At 39.2% G+C, this 22,677-nt stretch overlaps 3 protein-coding genes across 3 annotated transcripts; 1 reads left to right on the top strand and 2 right to left on the bottom strand.

The window, feature by feature from the left end:
• Positions 1-1,536: 1,536 nt before the first annotated feature.
• LOC122601206 lies at positions 1,537-2,151 on the bottom strand. The gene is made up of 2 exons (XM_043773969.1): positions 1,994-2,151; positions 1,537-1,933 (listed from the first exon to the last, which is right to left on the bottom strand). Exons 1-2 carry the CDS (start codon positions 2,149-2,151, stop codon positions 1,537-1,539), a joined length of 555 nt encoding a protein of 184 aa, XP_043629904.1.
• Positions 2,152-4,697: 2,546 nt separating this feature from the next.
• On the bottom strand, positions 4,698-5,222 carry LOC122601207. Its single transcript, XM_043773971.1, has one exon. The coding sequence runs from the start codon at positions 5,220-5,222 to the stop codon at positions 4,698-4,700; it is 525 nt and encodes a 174-aa protein (XP_043629906.1).
• A 2,563-nt stretch (positions 5,223-7,785) lies between these two features.
• Positions 7,786-10,292, top strand: LOC122601208. Its single transcript, XM_043773972.1, has 3 exons — positions 7,786-8,415; positions 8,505-8,904; positions 8,977-10,292. Exons 1-3 carry the CDS (start codon positions 7,786-7,788, stop codon positions 10,290-10,292), a joined length of 2,346 nt encoding a protein of 781 aa, XP_043629907.1.
• The last annotated feature ends 12,385 nt before the right edge of the window (positions 10,293-22,677 follow it).

Raw genomic sequence — 22,677 nt, forward strand, 5'->3', positions numbered from 1 at the left:
GGAAACAAACAAGATAAAGGAAAGAGGCTTCTGCAGATCTGAATGATCCACCAATAGATAGTTGACAACCTTCATGTGTCAACATCTACTAGGGTAGTCATGTGATTCCTTATCTGCCTATAAAAGGAATCACTTGACCTAGCCACTAAACTGTTGGTTTGTTCCACAGTTTACCTTATTTTCTCTAAGTAATTTGTTAAGTTTTTGTGTGTTCAAAAACTTAAACATACCTTTCTGTTTATTGTTGTTGTTATCAAACAACCATCCATGTTTTCATTGTTTAGTTGAAATACATATAACTAAACAAAGTTCTTTACATCTCATCTCTGTTATTGTTAATTCGTATTTACATTATAAGTTAGTTAATTAAAACACAAGCAGTGCATTCGAGGACCATCAAGTTCAACAACTTAAATCCACGTTGGGAGTTAGTGAGGCTAAGGTTGACGAGCTCGAGAAGGAGCTTGAGGAAGAGAGTGTTCGGGGAAGAGAGTTGGAGAATGACGCTGAGAAGAGTATCCAGCTAAGGAGGGATACCCTTTTATGGTTTCCACGTTTATTTAGGCTTGTTATGGATCATCCTAATGTGATGGGTGTACTTGGTGGGTTTTATCGGGTTGCACTTGCTGTTGGGAGGCACTCTGCTACACTAGATCTTGTTTGAATTCATCCATCTATTGACCCCGCTTCTCTTCCTTTCTATGACGAGTCTATCCCTGACAAGGCTCGAAAAGCTGAAGCTGCTGTTGTGGAAAAGTCTTTCCCCATATTGGATGTCATCGCTAAGGATCCAGATGCCTCAATGAAGGACATAGAGTCTCTCATTACAGCTCGGTCAGAGGTCACTACACCAGGGACTATCATTCCACCAGAGATTTAGTTTCATTTCATTTTTCCTTACATCTTTGGTTTTATAACTTGTGATTATGTATGAACTTTTATGACTTTGAGCTAGCTTGTCATTTATGTTTGGCTTGTAGCCTATGGTATGTGAACTTATTGCTTATTTAATTTGAGTTAACAGTTTGCTTGGTTGACCTTGTGTATGTGATTTATTACTCGTGAGTTTCATTTCCCGATGAGAAATGCTTATCTATTTCACCCGATGAGTGAAATGATGGATATTTTGTAAGTTTTGATCAGGGCATGTATTAATCAATATAACCCTTCCATCATGTATGCCACCCTATGAGTGGAAAAATTTTTGTGAATTTAAATTTGATGGGAATGAAGGTATTAGGATCTTTGTTCTTCCCCATTACTTCCCCATGAGAAGTCTTACCTTTTCATCCTGTGAATGAGAAAGATGAAGGTTGTTTTGTCATGACATAATAATATAACCTTAATGTTTTAACAATTTCTAGAAAAATGCTACTTTATTCATAGTCTTTAAACATGATGACATATGATTGAGAAGACCAATTACATGGTAGCTTGCATCACAATTGCAAATAAGACTTTCTTAAGTTGGTAGCATTTCCGGGTATTGGAGATCCAAAGTTCTTACAAATAGCACCTTTTAAGGTTAATAGCATTCTAAGTTCTGGGTACTGGATACCCATCAAGCTTTGTTAGGATGTATGATCCATTCCCTTTTTCCTCCTTGACTTTGTATGGGCCTAGCTTGCCAAGGTCTTCCCTTCTACTTGCCTCATTTTTTCTCCAGACATGGTCTCCTACCTTGAAGGTTATAGGGCGTACTTTCTTGTTATAGTACTTTGCCATTTGTCTCTTGTTTTCTGCTTGGCGAATGTGGGCCATTTCTCTTATTTCCTCGATCAAATTCAAGTTTTCTCTAAAGGCTTCCTCATTCTGAGCAGGATCAAAATTAATGACTCTTTGTGTAGAAACAGTTAGTTCTGGTGGGATTACGGCTTCCGTTCCATATACCAGGCTAAATGGAGTTTCCTGGGTGTTTCCTCTTGGGGTAGTTCTAGGAGCCCATAAAACACCTCAAACTTCATCTACCCATCCTTTTCTACACTTGCCCAACCTGACCTTAATTCCTCCCAATATGGCCTTGTTCATGACCTCCACCTGGTCATTGCCTTGGGGATGAGCTACTGAGGTCAACCTTTGCTGTATGTCCATGTCTTGGCACCATGTTTTGAAGGGATTCTCGGCAAATTGCTTCCCATTATCACTAACCATCACATGGGGAACTCCGAATCTACAGACTATGTATTCCCACACAAAATTGATCACTCGCTGGCCTGTGATGTTGCCAATGGTTTTGCCTTTACCCACTTTGTGAAGTAGTCCATGGCTACTATCAAAAATTTCATCTTACCGATGCCTTGAGGAAATGGACCTACTATATCAATTCCCCACTTGTAAAATGGCCATGCTGTTGTAACGGGGATGAGGTCTCGTCTGGGCCTGTTGGACACTGGTGCATGCATCTGACATGATTGGCACTTTTCAATTGCCTCCTTGGCATCTTGATATAAGGACAGAAATACCCTAGTCTCATGATCTTGGTTGTAACTTATCGTGGTCCAGCGTGGATACCACATGTTCCACCATGCACTTCTTGGATGAGTTCTTTTGCTTGCAAGGGACCTACACAACATAGATGGGGACCAAGGAAGGAATTTCTAAACAAAGATCCTTCCATGATCAGATACATGGGTGCTTTCATCCTTATCTTTTTTGCACTCTCCTTATCTTCAGGGAGGGCTCCATCTTTGATGAAGTTATACAATGGGGTCATCCAACATCCAGCTTCTTCAACTTGAGAAACTTCTTTTTTTTGGAACTATGGATTTTTCTTCCAACACCTCCACTAATACCTCCTTCGTAAGATGGACAAAGGTTAAAGATGCCAGCTTACTTAAGGCGTCTGCCTTCTTATTTTGGCTCCTGGGAACCTGCTCTATATTGAATTTCTTGAATTCCGAAATAATCTTTCTAGCTTCCTCCAAATAAAGCTGCATAGTCTTTTGACTTGCCTCGAATGCTCCTTTTATTTGATTTGCTACTAGCTGGGAATCCACGAAGGCATGGATTTTTTCCACCCCCATTTTCTTAGCTATTCTCAACCCAGCTAGAAGGGCCTCATATTCGGCTTCATTATTTGAGGCTAGGAAGTCAAAACGAAGAGCATAGGTGTATTCTTTCTTGTCTGGGTCGATGAGGATGAGACCTGCTCCTGACCCTCCAGCATTAGAGGCTCCATCGATAAAAGGAGTCCATGGTGGGCTTTCTTCTACCTTGCTTACATCTTCCTCTTCCCCATCAACTTCTGCTAAAAAATCTGCCAAAATTTGGCCTTTCTTTGCATTTCTTGGCTGAAATGTTATTTCATGCTCCCCGTGCTCAATCGCCCACTTAGCTAGCCTGCCTAACACTTCAGGCTTTGACAGGACTTGCCTGATGGGCTTATCTGTGAGAAATTGGATGGGATGACCTTGGAAGTATCTTCTGAGGCATCTAGCTGAATGGACTAAAGCAAGAGCTAATTTTTCCAAGGCTGGGTAGTTGATCTTGGGCCCTTTCAATGCCCGGCTAACGAAGTATATGGGTATTTGAGAACTTCCTCTGTTTTCTAATAACACAGCACTTACACATTCTTTGGAGGCACCCAAGTAAAGAGTGAGTGTCTCCCCGGGTATTGGAGCAGTAAGTGTTGGTAGGTGAGCCAAAAATTTCTTCATGTCTTGAAATGCCTTTTCGGCCTCCTTTGTCCAAGAAAAATCTTGTTTCCTTAAGCATCCCTTCAAGGTTTTAAAGAATGGGAGGGACCTATCAGCTGCTTTAGAAAGGAATCGTGCTAAGGAGGCCAACTTTCCATTTAAGCTTTGTACTTGCTTCTTTGTTTTCGGAGAAGGCATATCTACGACTGCTTGAATCTTATTTGGGTTAGCTTTTATTCCTCTTGCAGTCACTATGTGACCCAAGAATTTCTCTTCTTCCATTCCAAAGCTACATTTGGAAGGATTAAGCTTCATATTTATCCCCCTCAACGTGTCGAAAGTTTCTTGGATATCAGCTATCATGGCATTCTCCTCATGGCTTTTGATGACTATGTCATCCACATAAGCTTCAACATTTCTCCCGATCTGGTGTTGGAAGGTTTTGTCTATCAGTCTCTGGTAAGTGGCCCCTGTATTCTTCAAGCCAAAAGGCATTTTTTGGAAACAATAGATGCCCTGGTCTGTTTGGAAGGCAGTCTTGTCTTCATCACTTTTCTTCATTGAGATCTGATGGTACACCTTGTAAGCATCAAGGAAGCACTTTAACCTGAATCCATCTAGAGATTCCACTTTCCAACTTATTTCTGGGAGGGGGTAATTGTGTTTAGGACAAGCTTTGTTGATATCTTTAAAATCGACACAAAGCCTCCATGAGCCATCCCCCTTCTTGACCATAACTGGGTTTGCCACCCACATCTGGTATTTAACCTCTCTACATATGCTTGCTTCAACCATCTTGTCTACTTGCTCGCAAGCAGATGTGCTTCTGTCATGAGCCATGCCTCTTTTCTTCTGCCTTATAGGGACTATGTTTGGATTGGCGTTTAAGGCATGTTTTGCAAACTTTCGTGGGACACCCATCATATCTGACATTTCCCATGCAAAGACATCCAGATTTTCTTTCAAGAGGTTGATCAACTTACATTTTGTCTCCTTGGGAAGCTGAGATCCAATGATAACGGGCTGTGCTGGGAATTTTTTTTTTTTATGATTATCTTTTGCTCAGGGCAGACTTGCTACTTCAATTGACAAGTCATGCTTCACTTCTTTTGGACTTTCCTTATTGACATGTTTGGACTCCCTTGGCCATACCATGCGTCCCTTTATGGTGGCTACCCCGGCTGGGGTGGGGAACTTAACCATCCCATGGATGGTTGATGTTATGACTCTGAATTTCTGCATGAATGGCCTACCGAGCAACACATTGTATGGTAAAGGTGCTCTAACAATTGTGAAGTCCACAACTTCTATTCTATGGAGTGGGTACTCACTCATCATTACTTCCATACTTACTTCTCCAATAGGGCAACTAGATTCACAATTGAAACCAACTAGAGGCGCCAAAGGCGGGCGCTTGAGGTCTTTAACCCTTTGAAGGAGTTTATTGAAGCAATGCTCATAGATAATGTATGTAGAGCTTCCATTATCTAAGTATATTTTCCCAACCTCGAAGTTTGCCAAGCGAGCCTGTATGATGACAGGATCTAAGGATACCGTTTCAACAGGTGGAAAGGAAATTGGCACCATTGCCCTACCTTCCAATACATTTGCTTTATGCTTTCCTGGATCTCTTCTTTGGTGTACCATACAAACATGTCCTTCTGCTGGAACCGGATCATCATTGTTTTCTTTTTTAACTGGTGCCTTCTGCCATGCAAAGGTTTTCTTTGTAGGAGTTTATCTTCCTTGCTTGGCTCCAGGAACAAGATGCTCTAACTTTCCTTCTTTTAAGGCCCTCTTGATTTCTGGTTGGAGTTCTCTACAATCATTAGTATCATGACCGTGATCCTCATGAAAGTCACAATACTTATTCATGTTTTTCTTTGCAGATCTGAGAGGGGGAGGGGGCTTGAAAGTTGAGCCTACCCTCTCAGTTTTTAAAATCTCTTTTGGAGACTTTGTTAGGTCCACAAGATGGACACTTTTGCCATATTGAATAGGCCTCTTATCCCTTCTGTCATCTGGACGCTCATCTCTTTTTGTATCTCTTCTGTAATCCTCCCTGCGGCCATCTCGTCTAATATCAAAACGAGGCCTTTTCCCTCTAGGGGGTCCTGCCCATGACTTATCTTTTCTTATCATCCCCTTTACTAACGTGGAGGTTTCTCTAGAACAGAGATAATCATAGGCTCGATCAATGGCTTCTTTGAAAATCTTGGGAACTTTTGTAGTCAATTTTTCTTGGAGGCCTCCGGGGTGCAATACAAGAGTAAAGCCAGAGATCTGTTGACTGTCTGGCAGACCAGGTATCCTTTGGCATTCTTGAGTGAATCTTAAGATGAACTCTCTGAGTGGCTGATGTGACCAATTTATGCCAATCGCCCACATCATTATTGGCAATTTTATTATGTATTTTAAGTCGAATTTGTGTGCATTTGGCGCGTTTATGTGTTTGCTAGTGTTTTCAGGTCCTAAACAGGTTACGCGTTCATTTGGTTCATTTTCGGAAGACTTACTGGCCTAAAAGTTGATTTGTATTACCGAGAGTTGTTTCAAGTGACGAGATGCAAGTTTCAAGAATGGAAGAAAATTTGTTTACATGTATGTGACTGCGGCGCAGTGGGATATATCTTGTCCATTGCGCCACAGTCCAATCCCACTGACAGAATGTGAACAAACCCCACTACGCCATAGTGGGGACTTCAGGAGATTGACTGCGCCGCTGTCGTAAAAAGGGAAAAGGAAGCCGAGGAAAAGGACTGCGCCGCAGTGGAGGTATCCATTTCCACTACGCCGTAGTCACCCGAAAGTCAAAGTCAAAGACTCCTCACTACACCGCAGTGAGGGAATGTCACAACCCACTGCGCCGTAGTGGGTGCACGGGGTCTGAAGCCTGTGGACGATTTTTGCATCAGGATGGGGGAAGTATAAATAGAAAACTATCACCTAATTCCCAACTAATCAAAAATCTTTCTAGGAGTTGTTCTACAAGGGTTCTTCAATCTCCAAGCAAGTTTTTCTTAGGCGGATTCATTGAAGGTTCATGAGCACCCATCTAGATCGTATCTACTTTTATTGTCTTGCAATTTCAATTTCTCAAACGATTGGTACATCATGTTTCTCTTTAATTTTAATCATTATTTTGAATTGATCATGAGTGGCTAAACGTTTAATCATCCACCTTGATGAAACTAGATGAATGATGTGATTGCTATATTTTTAATTCAAAGGGTTTATTTAATTATCATTGTTCCGTGATCTTGATGATTTAATTCTTTTTATGAATTAATATGATATTGGTTGCATATAAATTCTTCGTTGGTGGTACCAGTTGAATGTATGTGTGATTTTAAAACGGTTACTTGTCTATGAGTAATTATCACTAGTTCATGGTATGATTGTGAATATCATTTTAGGAGAAGAGTAATTCTGTCAACGTGATTCATAGCGGTTGGTGGTACCACGTTATTGTCACATTAGGTGCAATTGATAATTCAATAGTCAATAAAACTAATTGTTGGAAAAGTTGTCTTAGCTTTGGTGGTACCGGCTTGGGGAATTTAACTAGCAACTTAGGTGATTCAGTAATTTGTTCACGGTTGGTGGTACCACGTGAGCACCTTAATCTTGTCACGATTATCTTTAAACTCAAACGAATTTGGTCTTAATTAAATGCAATCACATTTGAAGTTAAGTGAATTCAAGGTGGATGACTTTTATCAATATTGTCTGAAGTTCTTTTTACTTTTATGCAATTTGTCTTGCAAATCCATTTTAATTTTATTGTCAAAAGGATTTTTGAAGTAACACCCGTTTTCCAAACCATTTCATCAAACAACTAGTCAATACAATCCCTGAGAACGAACTCGGTCTTACCGCTTAGCTATATTACACACGGTCGGGTCCATTGCCCGATAGTGCGTAGTAGTGAGTTTTTAGGTAATTCTAGTTTTATAAATTTAAAGCTCGATTTTGCACATCAAGTTTTTGGCGCCGCTGCCAGGGATTGTGTGCCGATTTAGTTGTTGATTTAGTGGTTTGACCTTACGCGTGAGGAAGTTATTTGCTTTATAGTTTAGATTTTTCTTTGTTTATCACAGGTGCATTTGACGTTGGTGTTAGTCTTGTTTTGCAAGATTATTTCTAGTTGATGAACTTGCGTTCTTCGGGTCTACCTTTGCATAGTCCTTTGAGAACACCACCGAGACGCATGATCAACTTTTCAACACCAATACCGTATTCACCTGTACACCCAACTGCGGATTCAGACGAAGAAGGCTTCTACTTAGAGGAATTCTTTAATTTAGCACTTGTTAAAGAAGAGATGGGTGACGAACAACCAAGAGACCCAAAAGACATGCGTTATGGTGATCGGGCCCGCACTATTCCTATGGCTCGTGGTTCCGCCATTAGACCACCGGGTATTGATCAAACTTTCAACTTAAAGCCGAATCATCTCAAAAGCATTGAGGAGCAGAAGTTTGATGGAAAAGTGAAATGGGATCCATACAAGCACTTGGAGAGATTTGAGAAGTTGGCATGGCTTTATCAATATGGCCAAAACCAAATGAATGCCGTGAAACTTGAGACTTTTCCCATTACTCTCACCGGAGATGCAGAAGATTGGTTTAATGATCTTCCCGAGAATTCCATTACTAATTGGGACCAACTTAAGGAAGCTTTTATCGGTGAGTTTTACTCAGTTAAAAGTCAAAGGAAGTTGAAAAACTTGATATGGTCTTTTTTGCAAGAAGATGGGGAAGATGTTGTTGATGCATGGGTCCGTTTTAAGGAAATGTTGAGGAATTGTCTAGGGCATGAATTGACCAAAGAAAAGTATGTTGAGTTGTTCTTTGATGGGTTGAATAGGACGTCTATGCTTTTGGTGGTAGTTTCAGCAAGATCACACCAAACCAAGTTTGTGAGATTTTGGAGGCTATGTTAAAGGATCATACGAGCATGGATGATCAAAGGTTTTTGAAGAATGAAAGTCGGTTTAAGAAAGGTACTAAGGAAGGGAAGGTTGCAAGGGTCGAGGTTAGCAACAATTCTGGAGTTGATGAAGAGATTCAGGCTTTATCTGCTCGTATGGATAAGGGATTTGCAACTCAAGAGTCTCGGTTTGGGTATCTTGAACAGGATGTGAAAGTACTTGCTGATGGATGTGATCATTGTAGTGAGACACATTATTCTGAGGATTTTCCCAACCGGGGACCTGAAGATGTCAACTATGTGCAAAATCAACAAGGAGGCTTCCAGCGCAACACCGGTTTTCAGAACCGGTCATCAGGTAATAACTCTTATAACTCTTCTTTTCCTGCTAATACTACTCGTTTTTTAGGTGATCCTAATGCCAAGTTAAGGGAAATGATGAAGCAGTTGATGAGCAATCAAGTTGAGACAAACACTAGCATTCATAATATCAGGGAGGACACTAGGGAGTTGAGTGAGAGGTTGGACAAGATTAATGGTAAAGTGGAGATGAACGCTAAGAATCAGGATATCAACTTCAAGGATCTTGAGAGTAGGATGGCCGCTGTCACTAGGCCCCAGGGTGCTTTGCCTAGTAACACTCAGCATAATCCGAAGCAGAATCAAGGTCCTAACAATGGACAGAAGTACACTCCACCTCCAATTCGTCAGGAGCTAGTAACGGCCATTAGCACTCGAACAGGTAGATCGTATGACCCTCCTCCTATGCCTAATGTTGTTGTTTCAGTTGTGCAGGATTTAGGTAGTGTTGATACTGATGTTGAGGAGGAGGTTGAAATGGAGGATAATCCAACTTTGAAGACTCCAGTTACTCCACCGAAACCGGCTGTGATACCCGAGGCTAAGCCATACAAGCCCAAGGTTCCATTTCCACGGCGGTTCAGGAAGGCCAAGTTGAAGGAACAGTATGATAAGTTTGTCGATATGATTAAAAATGTTCACATTAATGTTCCATTGGTTGATTTGATTCAGGGAATGCCCAACTATGCCCAACTAGTGAAGGCTACATATCTTAATGCTGAGTGTTCTGTTATCTTGCAGAACCAAATTCCACCTAAGCTCGAGGATCCAGGGAGTTTCCTTATCATTTGTTCTATTCGTTCTCTTACTTGTAAGGCACTTGCTGATTTACGTGCTAGCATTAAATTGATGCCTTACTCGGTTTGGAGTAAGTTGGCTTTGGGAGTTTTGAGACCTACCCGTATGAGTATTAGATTAGCAGACCATTCTTTCCAGTATCCCATTGGGATTACTGAAAACATGACTATCCAGGTAGGCCATATTGTGTTTCTTGTTGACTTTGTTATCCTCGAAATGGAGGAAGACACGAAGGTACCCCTAATTCTAGGTAGACCATTCCTTAATACCGCGAATGCTATCATCCAGGTGAAAGATAAGGAAATTTCTTTGGGTGTGGGTACAGATAGAATTGTCTTTAATGTTGAAAGGTCTATTAAGCATGCTTATTCTACTGATGAGTCTTGTTTTAGGATAGATGTCATTGATGATGCTTTAGACCAAGAATTTCAGGAACTCATGGAGACAGAAATTGATGAAGAGCTCACTTGCTTAGGAGCTGGAGATATTGATGATGATGAGTTGTTTGCAGAGGTTATGGCACTTAGCTTGGAAGAGACACCTCCAGAGGATGAGAGCTTTGAGTAGGTTGTTGCTGATGGAAGCTCAAGGGTACCTAATCTTATTGATGCACCTCCTACTGATCTGGAGCTTGTAAGGTACCCTATTGTTGCGTGGATCGTAATAAGATGTGATTCATTATGTCAAGAGTGCGGAATCCACTTGAGATAACTAGATTGCTATTGCCTTCTGTCGATTAATGAGCAATTAACTAGGTTCATCTGGACTTTCTCTGATTGGATTAAGATTGAGATGTTCTACTTCAGCTATTAGTTCAACTTGAATGACTTCATCTTCATTAAAGACACGATTAAAGTCATAAGGTATATCAAGCAACCTTTTTCTATCAGCTTCTAAAGTAATGAACTCTCCTTCTTCCATATCTTCACCATTGATACTTTCTAAGTCATCTTCAGCATCAAGATCATCCAATGCACCTATCCTTTGAAGCTTATCTACAATTTAAACAATTCACATATACAAAGACAAAGAACATAAATCATAAGTCAAGAAATAATAGTATAAAAACATAAAAGAAATTAAAATAAATAATATTATATCATAAATATAATGCAACAATTACATTAATATTTATCTTATAATCTTTATCTATTTTAACTTACAACAATATTATATCATAAATATAATGTAACAAATACATTCATATTTATCTTATAATCATTACAAAAAAAAACAAAAATCATTAGCACTAAGGTTCATAATCCGAAACTGAATCCGAATCTGACTCTGACTCTGAAGATGTATGAGTTAACCCTGACCGTTCTTTCATTTGATCCCTAAGTGATCCTGGATCATAATAATTATCATAAACCATAATCTCTGCTCTAGCTCTCATATGAGCTTGTGGATCATAACCCAATCTCTTTTCTAGTCTATGCACAATTAAAGGGTGCAAATCTGACTCTGTAGAGGCATTGGTAGTAGAATCAATCTTAGTTGACTCACTATCCTGAGTAGATTTTCCTTTGCTAAGATTTTCTTTTTCTATATGATTATGAGGATCATTCACTAGCTTTTCTCGAATCTCCCTTTCTATTCTATCAGAATTAGAATCGGAGTTACCTAAATTGGAATCTTCCTCATCATCATCATTTTGATCATCAGGATCTGCATCTGGAGCAGCCATCACAGCTTTACCTTTATCCTGAGTCCTAGAAGTACTAGCACCAACTGTACCAGCAATCTCTGACTCAGTTTCTCTTGGCGACTCCCCCTGAATGTTTGCAGTCTCTGTATCCATAGCATCAGTAGCATCTTGACCTTGACTTCTATTCTCTGGCTCACCAACATCTGGTTGTCGTTGATTTGGATCTTGAGCTTGATCTTGATCTTCATGATCATCATCTCTTGACTTCCTTGCTAGCTCATCATCCTTACAACCATCTTTATCTCCCCCTTGAGCCAAGAATTGGTCAAGTCTAGAACAAGAGTTGTCATCAAGTCCATCTCTTCTTGATGCTTGTCAGCTTGGAGTTGTAGCTTATTCTCCAAAGCTTGAACTCTCATCTCCAACACTTTCTTCTCAGAAAATAAACGACTCAACTGCACTTGAACATGTACAGGTGGACGTGAAGTAGAAGCAACATCAGATGTAGAGGCATGAGGTGGCATCGTAGCTTCAAATGAAGGCATACGAGCACTAAAAGTTCCTGTGGGAGGCATCTGAGGTCGTTGCAAAGGAGCCAACAGACGTCCCATGACAGTAGAAACAGGAACTGTAGCCTGAATAGGAGCAGACGAAGGCCTAGCAGCAACTGTCGGCCCTGGCTCTTGACGAACTGTAGACTCTAGAGCAGTAGGAATCATAACAGTTGTAGCCTCAGTGACAACTTGTGCGCGAGAACCAATTCCTCTAATAATAAACTTTGACCTCAACCTTCTCTCCCCAACAACAATCCCAGCAAAAGTAGTAGACACAGAAACAGGAACATCAACAACTTAAGCTCTTAAAGCAGCAACTGATGGAGTAGCTTGAGATCTCTCCATAGCGGCTTGATATGCATCAATTTCTCTATCAACTTCAGCCTGAGATTGCTGAGTAGTTGGAAATCTTTCCACAACGTCAACTCCTTTTCCTTGTCTTCTTCTTCGCTTCGACAATCTTTCAACCTCTTCTTCACCCTCTTCTGAGTCATCACCAGCATTAACAGTAACTGGTAACTCAGATGAACCAATATCATCACCAACTGCAGCAGAGGTAGAAACAGAAACTCCAGAAGTTGGTGGAACAAGATTTGCGGGATCATCAACATCCTGCATAAGAGCATCCATATCTGGATCATGCTCCAGATCTCCAACATACAAAGGAACATCATTAAGTCCCTCAAACTGATCAACTCGCTCTTCCTGAGGATTATCTTGAGCCTGATCATCACTAGCAGTAGCAACAACGTGTTCTACATCTTCCCAACCTTGTCTAGGTGCAACATAGTTAGGATTGATCAAATGTCCGAACAATGGTGGATTATCAACATGTATTGGATGATCTCTACCCGACAAGTGCTTCATACTTTCAACAAATGCCTTATAAGTAAGACGACCTAAATTGAATGTAGGACCGTCAAATGGCAATTCAGCTGCAAAGTGACGAATGATTATCATCACAAATCTTGGATACAGAAAGAATTTCTTGTCTGTACCAAATGACCTCAACTGCTTCTCTAAATTATCAAAAATGTACTGAGAAAAGTTGTACGGCTTGTTCAGCACCAAGGCAACCATCTGAGATGCATTCTGAAGAAATCAGTTCTGACCTCAAGGCTTGTTCAGCAGGAAATCAGTTCTGACCACTTTTGGTAGAACGGCCATATCTGGAGTTCTGTTTGGTCTTTTGACCTGATTCCAGTTGGAGATGAAAGCTAACTCACTGGGATACATTTTATATTTTATGAGTTTTTCCCAGTTCATCCATCTTAGGTCACATTTTTGAGCTCCAAGTTCGTATACAGATTCTGGAAAAATCTGTCAAAAGGCCCAAAAACAAGATTGACATGCTTTAAGCTTACCCAACCATTTGTAATTCATAGTGATAAGTAGGTTGTGATTAAAGGAAGAAAAACTGAATTTAGAAATATATAGGTATACCTATGCATACAAACGTGGCCTTATTACACTAAGTAACTTAAACGAACACGTGTGAGATCGAAAGTTGTGAGTCGGGTCCATGACATATAATCCTTTATACAAATGACTAAACTATGTTCTCCTTTGTAGAGACATGGCACCACGAAGGACCATTGAAGAAACAAGCGCTGAGGCTAGACGCCAAGAGGAAGAAGCTCAACGAAGGGCTGAGTTGGCGACTCTCATATCTCAACAAATCAATGCTGCCATGCCAAACATTGCCACTCAAATCGCTGAGAACGTGACTGCTACCATCAACTTGGCAAGAAGGCAAGAAGGTGGAGGAAACGCCACTGACCGAAATGCTTACAAGACTTTTACCTCTTGCAACCCCAAAGAGTTCTATGGGACGGAGGGTCCCGTTGGGTTACTTAGTTTCAAAGCATGGAGGCAGTCCTAAACATCATTGATTGTGCGCCAGCCGACCGCGTCAAGTTTGCGGCAAGTAAGCTCCAAGGGAGGGCACTCACATGGTGGAACCTCCAAGTCACCACGAGGGGTGCCGCCACGATGAATGCTTTGACCTGGGAGCAGCTCAAAGAGGAATTGAAAAGGGAGTATTGTCCTAGACCTGCCGTCCAAAAGCTAGAAATTGAGTTTTGGAACCATGCCATGAAAGGAATGGAGTTAGAGACATATGCGATTCATTTTCACGAGTTGTGTGTGCTGGTACCTGATATGGTGACTACTGAGGCCAAGAAAGTTGAGAGGTACATTTACGGGTTGGTACCGGAAGTAAGATTGATGGTCACGGCAGCAAACCCCACCACACTGGAAGAAGCAATAAGTTTGTCAACAAGATTGCTTAATGACTTGGTTAGGACAGGGAAATACTCGCGAGGCGAGTCAAGTTCAAGGTAAGGAGGAGGAAGCCGATTTGGTGATCGTAAGGGGAATGGGCCTGATAAAAGGCAAAAGATTGTAAGGAATTATGGAATCACCGATGGTGCGGCACAAAGATGTAACCGATGTGGCAACACCCATCAGGGGGAATGTAGGCAATGCTCGATTTGCCGCTCATTTGGACACCTCGCTGCCACTTGCCGTAGAGGAACAAGAGTTGGAGGAAACTGGGGAACTTGTCATGAATGTGGAAGCACGGAGCATTGGAGGAATGCTTGTCCTAGGTTGGGACGAGCTCAAGGCAATCGAGGGAATGGAAATGGAAACCGTGGCAACTATAGGAATGTTGGAAATCGTGGGAACCAAGCGAACCGAGGCAATAATGGGAATCAAGTGAACCGAGGTAATGGAGGAAATCAAGCAAACAATGGGAATCAAGGAATCAATGCCAACCAGAACCGTGGGAATCAAGGAGGGCAAGCTAGAGGTCGCGTGTATGCAATGGGTGCGAATGAGGCACGTGATGACCCAAATGTCATCCTAGGTACGTTTCCATTAAATAATGTTTATGCCTCTATGCTATTTGATTCTGGAGCCGAAAGAAGTTTTATTTCTTTTGAATATAAGGAAATGATTGGTAAGAAACCTAGTGAGCTTGATGAAACTTACTATATCGAATATGCTAATGGAAACGAGTATAGGACTAAGGAAATTATTTTTGATTGTATGTTAACTTTAGACGAGAAAGATTATAGTATAGACTTGATTCCCATTGAGATAGGAAGTTTTGATGTGATAGTAGGAATGGATTGGTTGTCTAAGGTGCGTGCTGAAATACTTTGCCATGAAAAGGTCATTAAAATTCCCTTAGATAATGATGAGGTGCTTATAATACAAGGCCATAGGGCGGGAGTCCAATCCAAGATAGTGTCATCTATGAAAGTAAGAAAATATTTACGTAAAGAATATCACACATACTTGGCACAAGTAGTGGATAAGCAAGTAAAAAGTAAGGATCCTCATAAGGTCATGGTGGTTAGGGACTTTCTAGATGTGTTCCCTGACGAACTACCTGGACTTCCACCCACGAGGCAGGTGGAGTTTACAATTGATTTAGTTCTCGGGGCAGCCCCCGTAGCTAAAGCACCGTACAGGTTAGCGCCCTCCGAAATGCGAGAACTTTCTACCCGACAAGTGCTTCATACTTTCAACAAATGCCTTATAAGTAAGACAACCTAAATTGAACGTAGGACCGTCAAATGGCAATTCAGCTACAAAGTGACGAATAATTATCATCACAAATCTTGGAAACAGAAAGAATTTCTTGTCTGTACCAGATGACCTCAACTGCTTCTCCAAGTTATCAAAAATGTACTGAGAAAAGCTATACGGCTTGTTCAGCACCAAGGCAACCATCTGAGAAGCATTCTGTATATTCATCTGGTCATAGCCTATACTCCGATGACTAAGGGACCACAATAAGTAGTAGGCAAGCAATCTCCATTTGCCTAGAAGACGATTCTTGCGATAAGGATGGGTAATATCACCAACATATCCCATACGCTTGAGAGCACCGTCACAAAAGCTTTCTTCAAACTCAACAGGACCTTGCTCCATATCATCGGTTCCTAAGTCCAAAATAGTCCTTAAGTCCCCAGCAGTAAACTGAATGTTACGTCCGGCAACAGTAGTGCGAATCATAGTATGATCACCAACTTGCACCAATCTTACTGAGTTCCAGAATTCAGTAATAAGACTTATGACCAACGGAGGATTCTCGGTCAAAGCAAAATGAATACGAGAGCGTGCTAAACACTGAAGGACACCGTGAAACTCTGGTGTGCATCCCGACTGTGTAATGCTGAGATCAATTGCAGCAATATGTTCCTTGACGAACACACGAGCACAAATCAAACGAAAACGACAAGAAAACGAAAAGTTAGAAATAAAAATTACAAAATTTTTCTAAGTCACACGATCTGCTTCGTGGTGACGTCAGCACGAACCTTCATACGAACCCAGATTTACGAAGAAGAAAAACATCTCCATTTGATAGTTTAATCAATCAAAACTGATAATAAACATCAACTTGGACTTGTTTATCTATTTTTCATGCCCAGAAAATCAATAATCGAAATGAATTCGATTTAGATGAACATGAAGTGGATGTTCTTCGTTTTGTTCAACTGCTTCGTGTGAATAGTGAACGAGCCATAGATTCTTCGATTAATCTTGATTTTAAACATGTTAACATGAACTTATTTTAAATTTAAGGTGTACAAACATCAATTAATCCAATTTTAAGTCCAAATCATCAAAAATTGAATATCAAATTATTGGTTCGTCCTAGTTACTGTTCACGCGAAAAGGATTCAAAATTTGGGCATTATAACGACATGAAATCGTTAATTCTCAGAGTCAAAACATCAATAATCTATCCTAGATCATGAATTTACCAACAAATCTGGATAAGAAACGGAAAAGGGAAATGAAATCGATCGAATAGAGAGGACGAATGAATAGTGGCACGAAGGAGGTGGTTCGTGTGGATTATTTAGGGTTAATTTCCGGATAAAAGTAATTAATGAAAGGTTAAAACCCATACTTATATTCGGAGCTTCGTGGGCCGGGCCGAACACTGAGTTCGTGGGCATCGTGATGACGTCAGCGCGAGGCATGATGATGTCAGCATGAACGAAGTCGAATTTTATGTTTTTAAAACACATGAACTGCTTTCCTTAGCCAAATTTTGTAAATTTTCCAGAAAACTTATTAAGGAAAACTACAAAAATTCCAGAAATATAAACCTGTAGATACTCGTTACTAAAAACCTGTATCTACTCGAATATGCAATCGTAAATCATCCGTATTAACTTGTCATCACAATAATGTATCAAATAAATCTTACATTATTATCTTGACATAAAATCGATCATTTCTTCATTGATGTTTAACTTTAAACAAATGCAAACTTACATCAAAACATATTTAATGTATAATGCATTACAATACATCAAAATATCATATCAACAACCTATCACATTACATCTTAGGTTGTGATCTTGATAATACACAAAATAACCTATCACACTAAGTCTTAGGTTAATAAATACAAGGCAATCCATCCTTGTAGCACAGTTCTTGTAATTTTTGAGCACCTTTTATTTTCCGTCGCAATGCAATTCTATAAGCAAGCGAAAACAATTTTGCCTTAAATCACAATCTGAAATTTTGATGCCAATTTCATTTTAAAATGAGTTTGTTATCTGTAACCTGCACACTTAACAAACTTCATCAATGCATCAAAAACAATAAAAATGTCATAAATATGCAAAACAACCAAAATCTTAACCTAACAATCATTACAAGATCTAAGGCAAGTCCAATCTTTGTCAAGCATACTTATCAACCAAAAAACAATTGAAATTTCTAAAATTTACTTGAAACACATTCAAAAATATTTTGACTTTTCAATTTCAAATCCATTTCATTTTCTAAACTAAACAACTTATGTATTAATTAGAAAATCCATCTTTTAAACATACTTACCATAAGCAACAAGACTAATATAATTTACTAAGAATTATAACTTTTAATGCTTATCAAATCTCTCGTGCAATAAGAACTAGTTTGACACACAAACTGACACTTATTACAAAAACCAAAATAACAATAAAGAAAAAAATAAAAATAAAAATAAAAACAAAGAACAAAATAAGTTTCTGTAGATTAGATCAGATTAGCATTTACATAAGTCTACAACTGAGAAATAATTCTCTTATTATTAGTTATGAACAGTGACCCAACCACGATTACCGGTATATTTATCCTCTTAAACCTCGGTACTTCCAGTTTCCTTTGAGTTATGACACTTTCGACATACCCTGGCCAAGGACAGTCACCATGTAACCCGAGTAGCCTAATATGCCACTGAATAGTTTGCGAACTTATGTGACCCACATTCAGATATACTTCCGTAATCGATACAAGCACTAAGATAACAAATATTCAATATATAGTCAAAAACATCCTTGAACAAATCATGAGACACTTTTTAGATAGCAAAATTTAATTACTTTGTGATTTAACGTATTTTGCTTTTGCATTTCATTATTTATAAGGAACCCGTGATTTTCTATGAGACCCATGTAGCGAACTTTTTGACAACCTATCCCAAGTTGGAAGCTTTAGGTGGGCTAGGTATTCAAAGACACCCCGAGGACATACTTGTCCGAATCTCAAAGACCACATTAGCCCCTTAATTTACATTCATTTCATTTGCATAAACAATATCACATTTAACTTTCATGCTCATGAGTTGTAGAGGTTTTTGCCTATATTTTGAACAAATCCTATAGTAATGCTAGATCTTTCACAAAATTTAAGGACTAGATCAATTCATTACTGAAAAGCAAGCATTTTCAACCATATCTCTGAATATGTTTTCCACAGGAACATTGTATAATTTAAGTTCAGATTAAGGAAACCTTGCTACTTTGTGTCTACCAATATATCCCAAATTGTAATCACTGAACTAAGCAATTATATTACGATTAAGCAGACTTAAAAGCTAAGTATCCTCACGTCTAATCGTCTTACAACATTAACTTAAATCTCTCCCATATTTTTTTCATTTTCTCATTTTTCACATTTTTATGGTTTTTTATGACACTAAGAACTCTTTTTGTATTTATATGACTCTAGCTATTTACAGACACAAACTTACAAAATCAGTTCTTTGAGAGATTTAATATGAATCAGCATTCTTCATCCCATTGAGAAGGATTAACTTCTCAAATCGAGCCTTATCAAATGCTTTGGTATACAAATCGGCTAAATTATCATCAGTTATAACCTTTTCCAAATGAATTAACTTCTTTTGGGCACAATCAGTTATCAAATGCCACAAAATGATGAATTTTATGATGCAAATCGTAATCTTACAGATTTAGATAAAGATGTGGAGATTGTCTGGCAAGACCCTCTACCTGATGCAACACCAGAGGGAAATCAATTGAATCCTTGCACTGATGTTATTGTTCATAATCCTGGTCATTACTCTAAGTGGACAAGAGCTCATCCAATTGATCAGATAATTGGTGATCCTACTAGAGGGGTTCAGACCAAAAGTGCCTCCAGTGATCAATGTTTATACTTTAGCTTCTTATCACTGATAGAACCGAAGAAGATTGACGAGGCAATGGAAGATCCAAACTGGGTTATTGCTATGCAAGAAGAGCTTAACCAGTTTGAGAGAAATAAGGTATGGAATCTGGTGCCCTTTCCTGCTGGAAAGAAAGAACCTATAGGCACCAGATGGGTTTTCAGAAACAAGGTTGATGAAGATGGGAATGTGGTCAGAAACAAAGCCAGATTGGTTGCCCAGGGGTATGTCCAATCTGGAGAAGATTTTGATGAATCATTTGCTCCAGTGGCTAGACTCAAAGCTATCAGAATGTTCTTAGCATTTACTGCTCATCATAAGTTCAGAGTCTACCAGATGGATGTAAAAAGTGCATTTTAGAATGGAACACTTGAAGAAGAAGTTTATGTCAAGCAACCACCAGGCTTTATCGATGAAAAACATCCTCACTGGGTGTATCGTCTGGACAAAGCACTTTATGGTCTCAGACAAGCACCAGGAGCCTGGTATGACATTCTGACTAAAGACTTACTGGCACATGGTTTTAAAAGAGGTGCAATTGACAATACTTTATTCATTCTTCGAGAAAAAGGTAATCTTCTGCTGGTACAAATTTATGTTGATGATATTATATTTGGTTCTACTGATGAAAATATGTGCAAGAAATTTTCGAATATAATGTCAAAAGAATATGAAATGAGTTTAATGGGTGAATTAACATATTTCTTAGGTCTTCAGATTAAACAAACCATTGATGGTATTTTTATTAATCAAGAGAAATTTGTTAGAGATATATTAAAGAAATTTGATATGAATTCTTCCCAGAAAAAACCAACTCCAATTTCTGCACCACTAAACGTAAATTCAGATGCTGATGGTAAGCCAGTGAACATCACTACCTATAGAGGTATGATTGGTTCACTAATGTATTTAACTGCCAGTAGACCAGATATAATGTTTGCAACATGTTTATGTGCCAGATATCAGGCTAACCCAAAAGAATCTCATATGCTTGCTGTAAAGCGCATACTGAAGTACCTTAAAGGTGTCCCCAGTTTAGGCCTTTGGTATCCCAAAGGTTCAGGCTTAGATTTAATGGGTTATTCAGATTTAGATCATGCAGGTTGTAAGATAGATAGGAAATCCACTACTGGTGGATGTCATTTCCTTGGTGGCAAACTGGTAAGCTGGACCAGTAAGAAGCAAACTTCAGTTTCACTCTCCACTGCTGAAGCTGAATATGTATCTGCAGCTAGTTGTTGTGCTCAGATACTCTGGTTGAAGAACCAGTTGCTTGATTATGGTCTTAAGTATACAAAATCTCCAATTTTCTGTGATAATACCAGTGCCATTACTATCTCAAACAATCCAGTCATGCACTCCAAAACCAAGCACATTAATCTCAGGTATCATTTTATTCGTGATCATGTTATGAAAGGTGACGTGGAAATCCAATTCATCCCCACTGACAAACAACTCGCCGACATTTTTACTAAACCTTTGAATGAGAAAACTTTCCGTTACCTTGTCGGTGAGTTGGGAATGTTGAACCCATAAATCTGGAACCTTTGTTATGAACGCCTTTGTGACACTGACAGGGTTCTTGATTCCAGATTTATAAATCTATACCAGTAAAGCTATCGAACGCCTTTGTGACAATATCTTTACATTAATAGATTTATGGATCACCATTCCAGGGGGAAAGACTCAGACCATATTTTTTTTATCTAAGTTTCAGGGGGAATTTATTAATTTATTTTCTCACTGGACACATTTTTCTGGAAAATGTTTCTAGTACCTTGTAAATGTGTCCCTCTCATTAATACTGGATAAGTTGATGTGCATGTTTGAAGTGACTTCAGTCGCTTTGTAAATGTGTCCCTCTCATTTGTTTATATTAGTTGATGTGCGTGTTTAAGGATTACCAGAATGGTCTAATCTGGGTACTTCTGGAGTGTCCCTCCAGTGTACCATCAATGCATATTTTACTGGAATAATCCACCAGTAACACTGGAGTGACTAGTCATCCTCCAGATGCATTGAATTGAGTCATGATTCGTCAGTCATAACAACTTTAATACTTGGTCTTTGTGATGCCACGTAAGCAACACTTTTTGAGTGGGAAACTATCTATATCCTACGTGGCATAGATATAATACAAATAAAATGATGGTTTGTTACCTTGAAAAGATAAAAAGTTGAAAAATGAGTTTTGTGGGCTGTCAAATGTCACTATTGATGGGTGAATTTAATGCGGATCTCAAAAGCCAATGAAAAACTGTTTTGTATAAATTCAAAATAACCTTTTGAAATCCAATGGTTACTTTCTCTCTCATCTATAAATACTCCAATTTTTTCACTTTTCACATTTACTTCGATAATCTTAACTCCCAAAAACTTACAATTCCTTCATTTACTTCTTCCTTTAATTCCAATCATCAATCTCTTTCTTATTTACTGCAAATTCCTATCATCAATTCCTTCATAAATTCTTCATTTTTCCTCAAAACCCTAAATTTCTTTCTTTCACTTTCACTTTCAATTTCAATATACAAAAATGGCTCCTATAAAAGCAAGCACAAAAAGAAATCTCTTAACAAATGCATACACTCCTCCCGAACGTGTTGAAAAAGCCCCTGACATTGTCATCGACACTGACAAAATGAGAATTAATATGCATAATTGGATGGCAAAGTTGGCCGGAACTCATGACCCCCAATCGATCATTGGCCGACTTAATGTATTCTTTCTCAGTTCTCCTCTTTATGGAGCTCTAACCATGAATCCTGGCAAAATGTATCATGGTTATCTCTGTGAGTTCTGGTACACCCCTCATTTCCAGGCTGGTGATGATGCCACCATCCATTATACTCTGAAAAGGGGAACCGTTCCTCTGACTTTAACAGTCGATTCATTCAGAACGGCACTTGGACTGAATTATTTGCCACTGAATGAGTTGCTACTTCAACTTCCAACTGGAGTGAATCACAGGCAAGTGTGTCGGGAGATGGGACACACAGATATTGTTGATGAACATGGTGCTCTAAGGAGAAAATGTACTATATATATGAGTAGGCTGTCTGATTCATGGAGATATTTCTTCACTCATATAGTTTCGTGTTTAGGAAGTGGGTCTAGAGGGTTAGACCAGATTAATCAAAGCCAGTTATTGATTGCTTATTGTTTATGGTATGGGTTAAGGGTTGATGTTGCCCAAATTTTGTTCAATGATTTAGCTGATAGACTGAGGACACATAAAAGAAAAGCAAATGTCCCGTTTAT

Source organism: Erigeron canadensis, chromosome 5 (genome assembly GCF_010389155.1).
Source record: "Erigeron canadensis isolate Cc75 chromosome 5, C_canadensis_v1, whole genome shotgun sequence".
In the NCBI taxonomy this organism is placed as follows: domain Eukaryota; kingdom Viridiplantae; phylum Streptophyta; class Magnoliopsida; order Asterales; family Asteraceae; genus Erigeron; species Erigeron canadensis.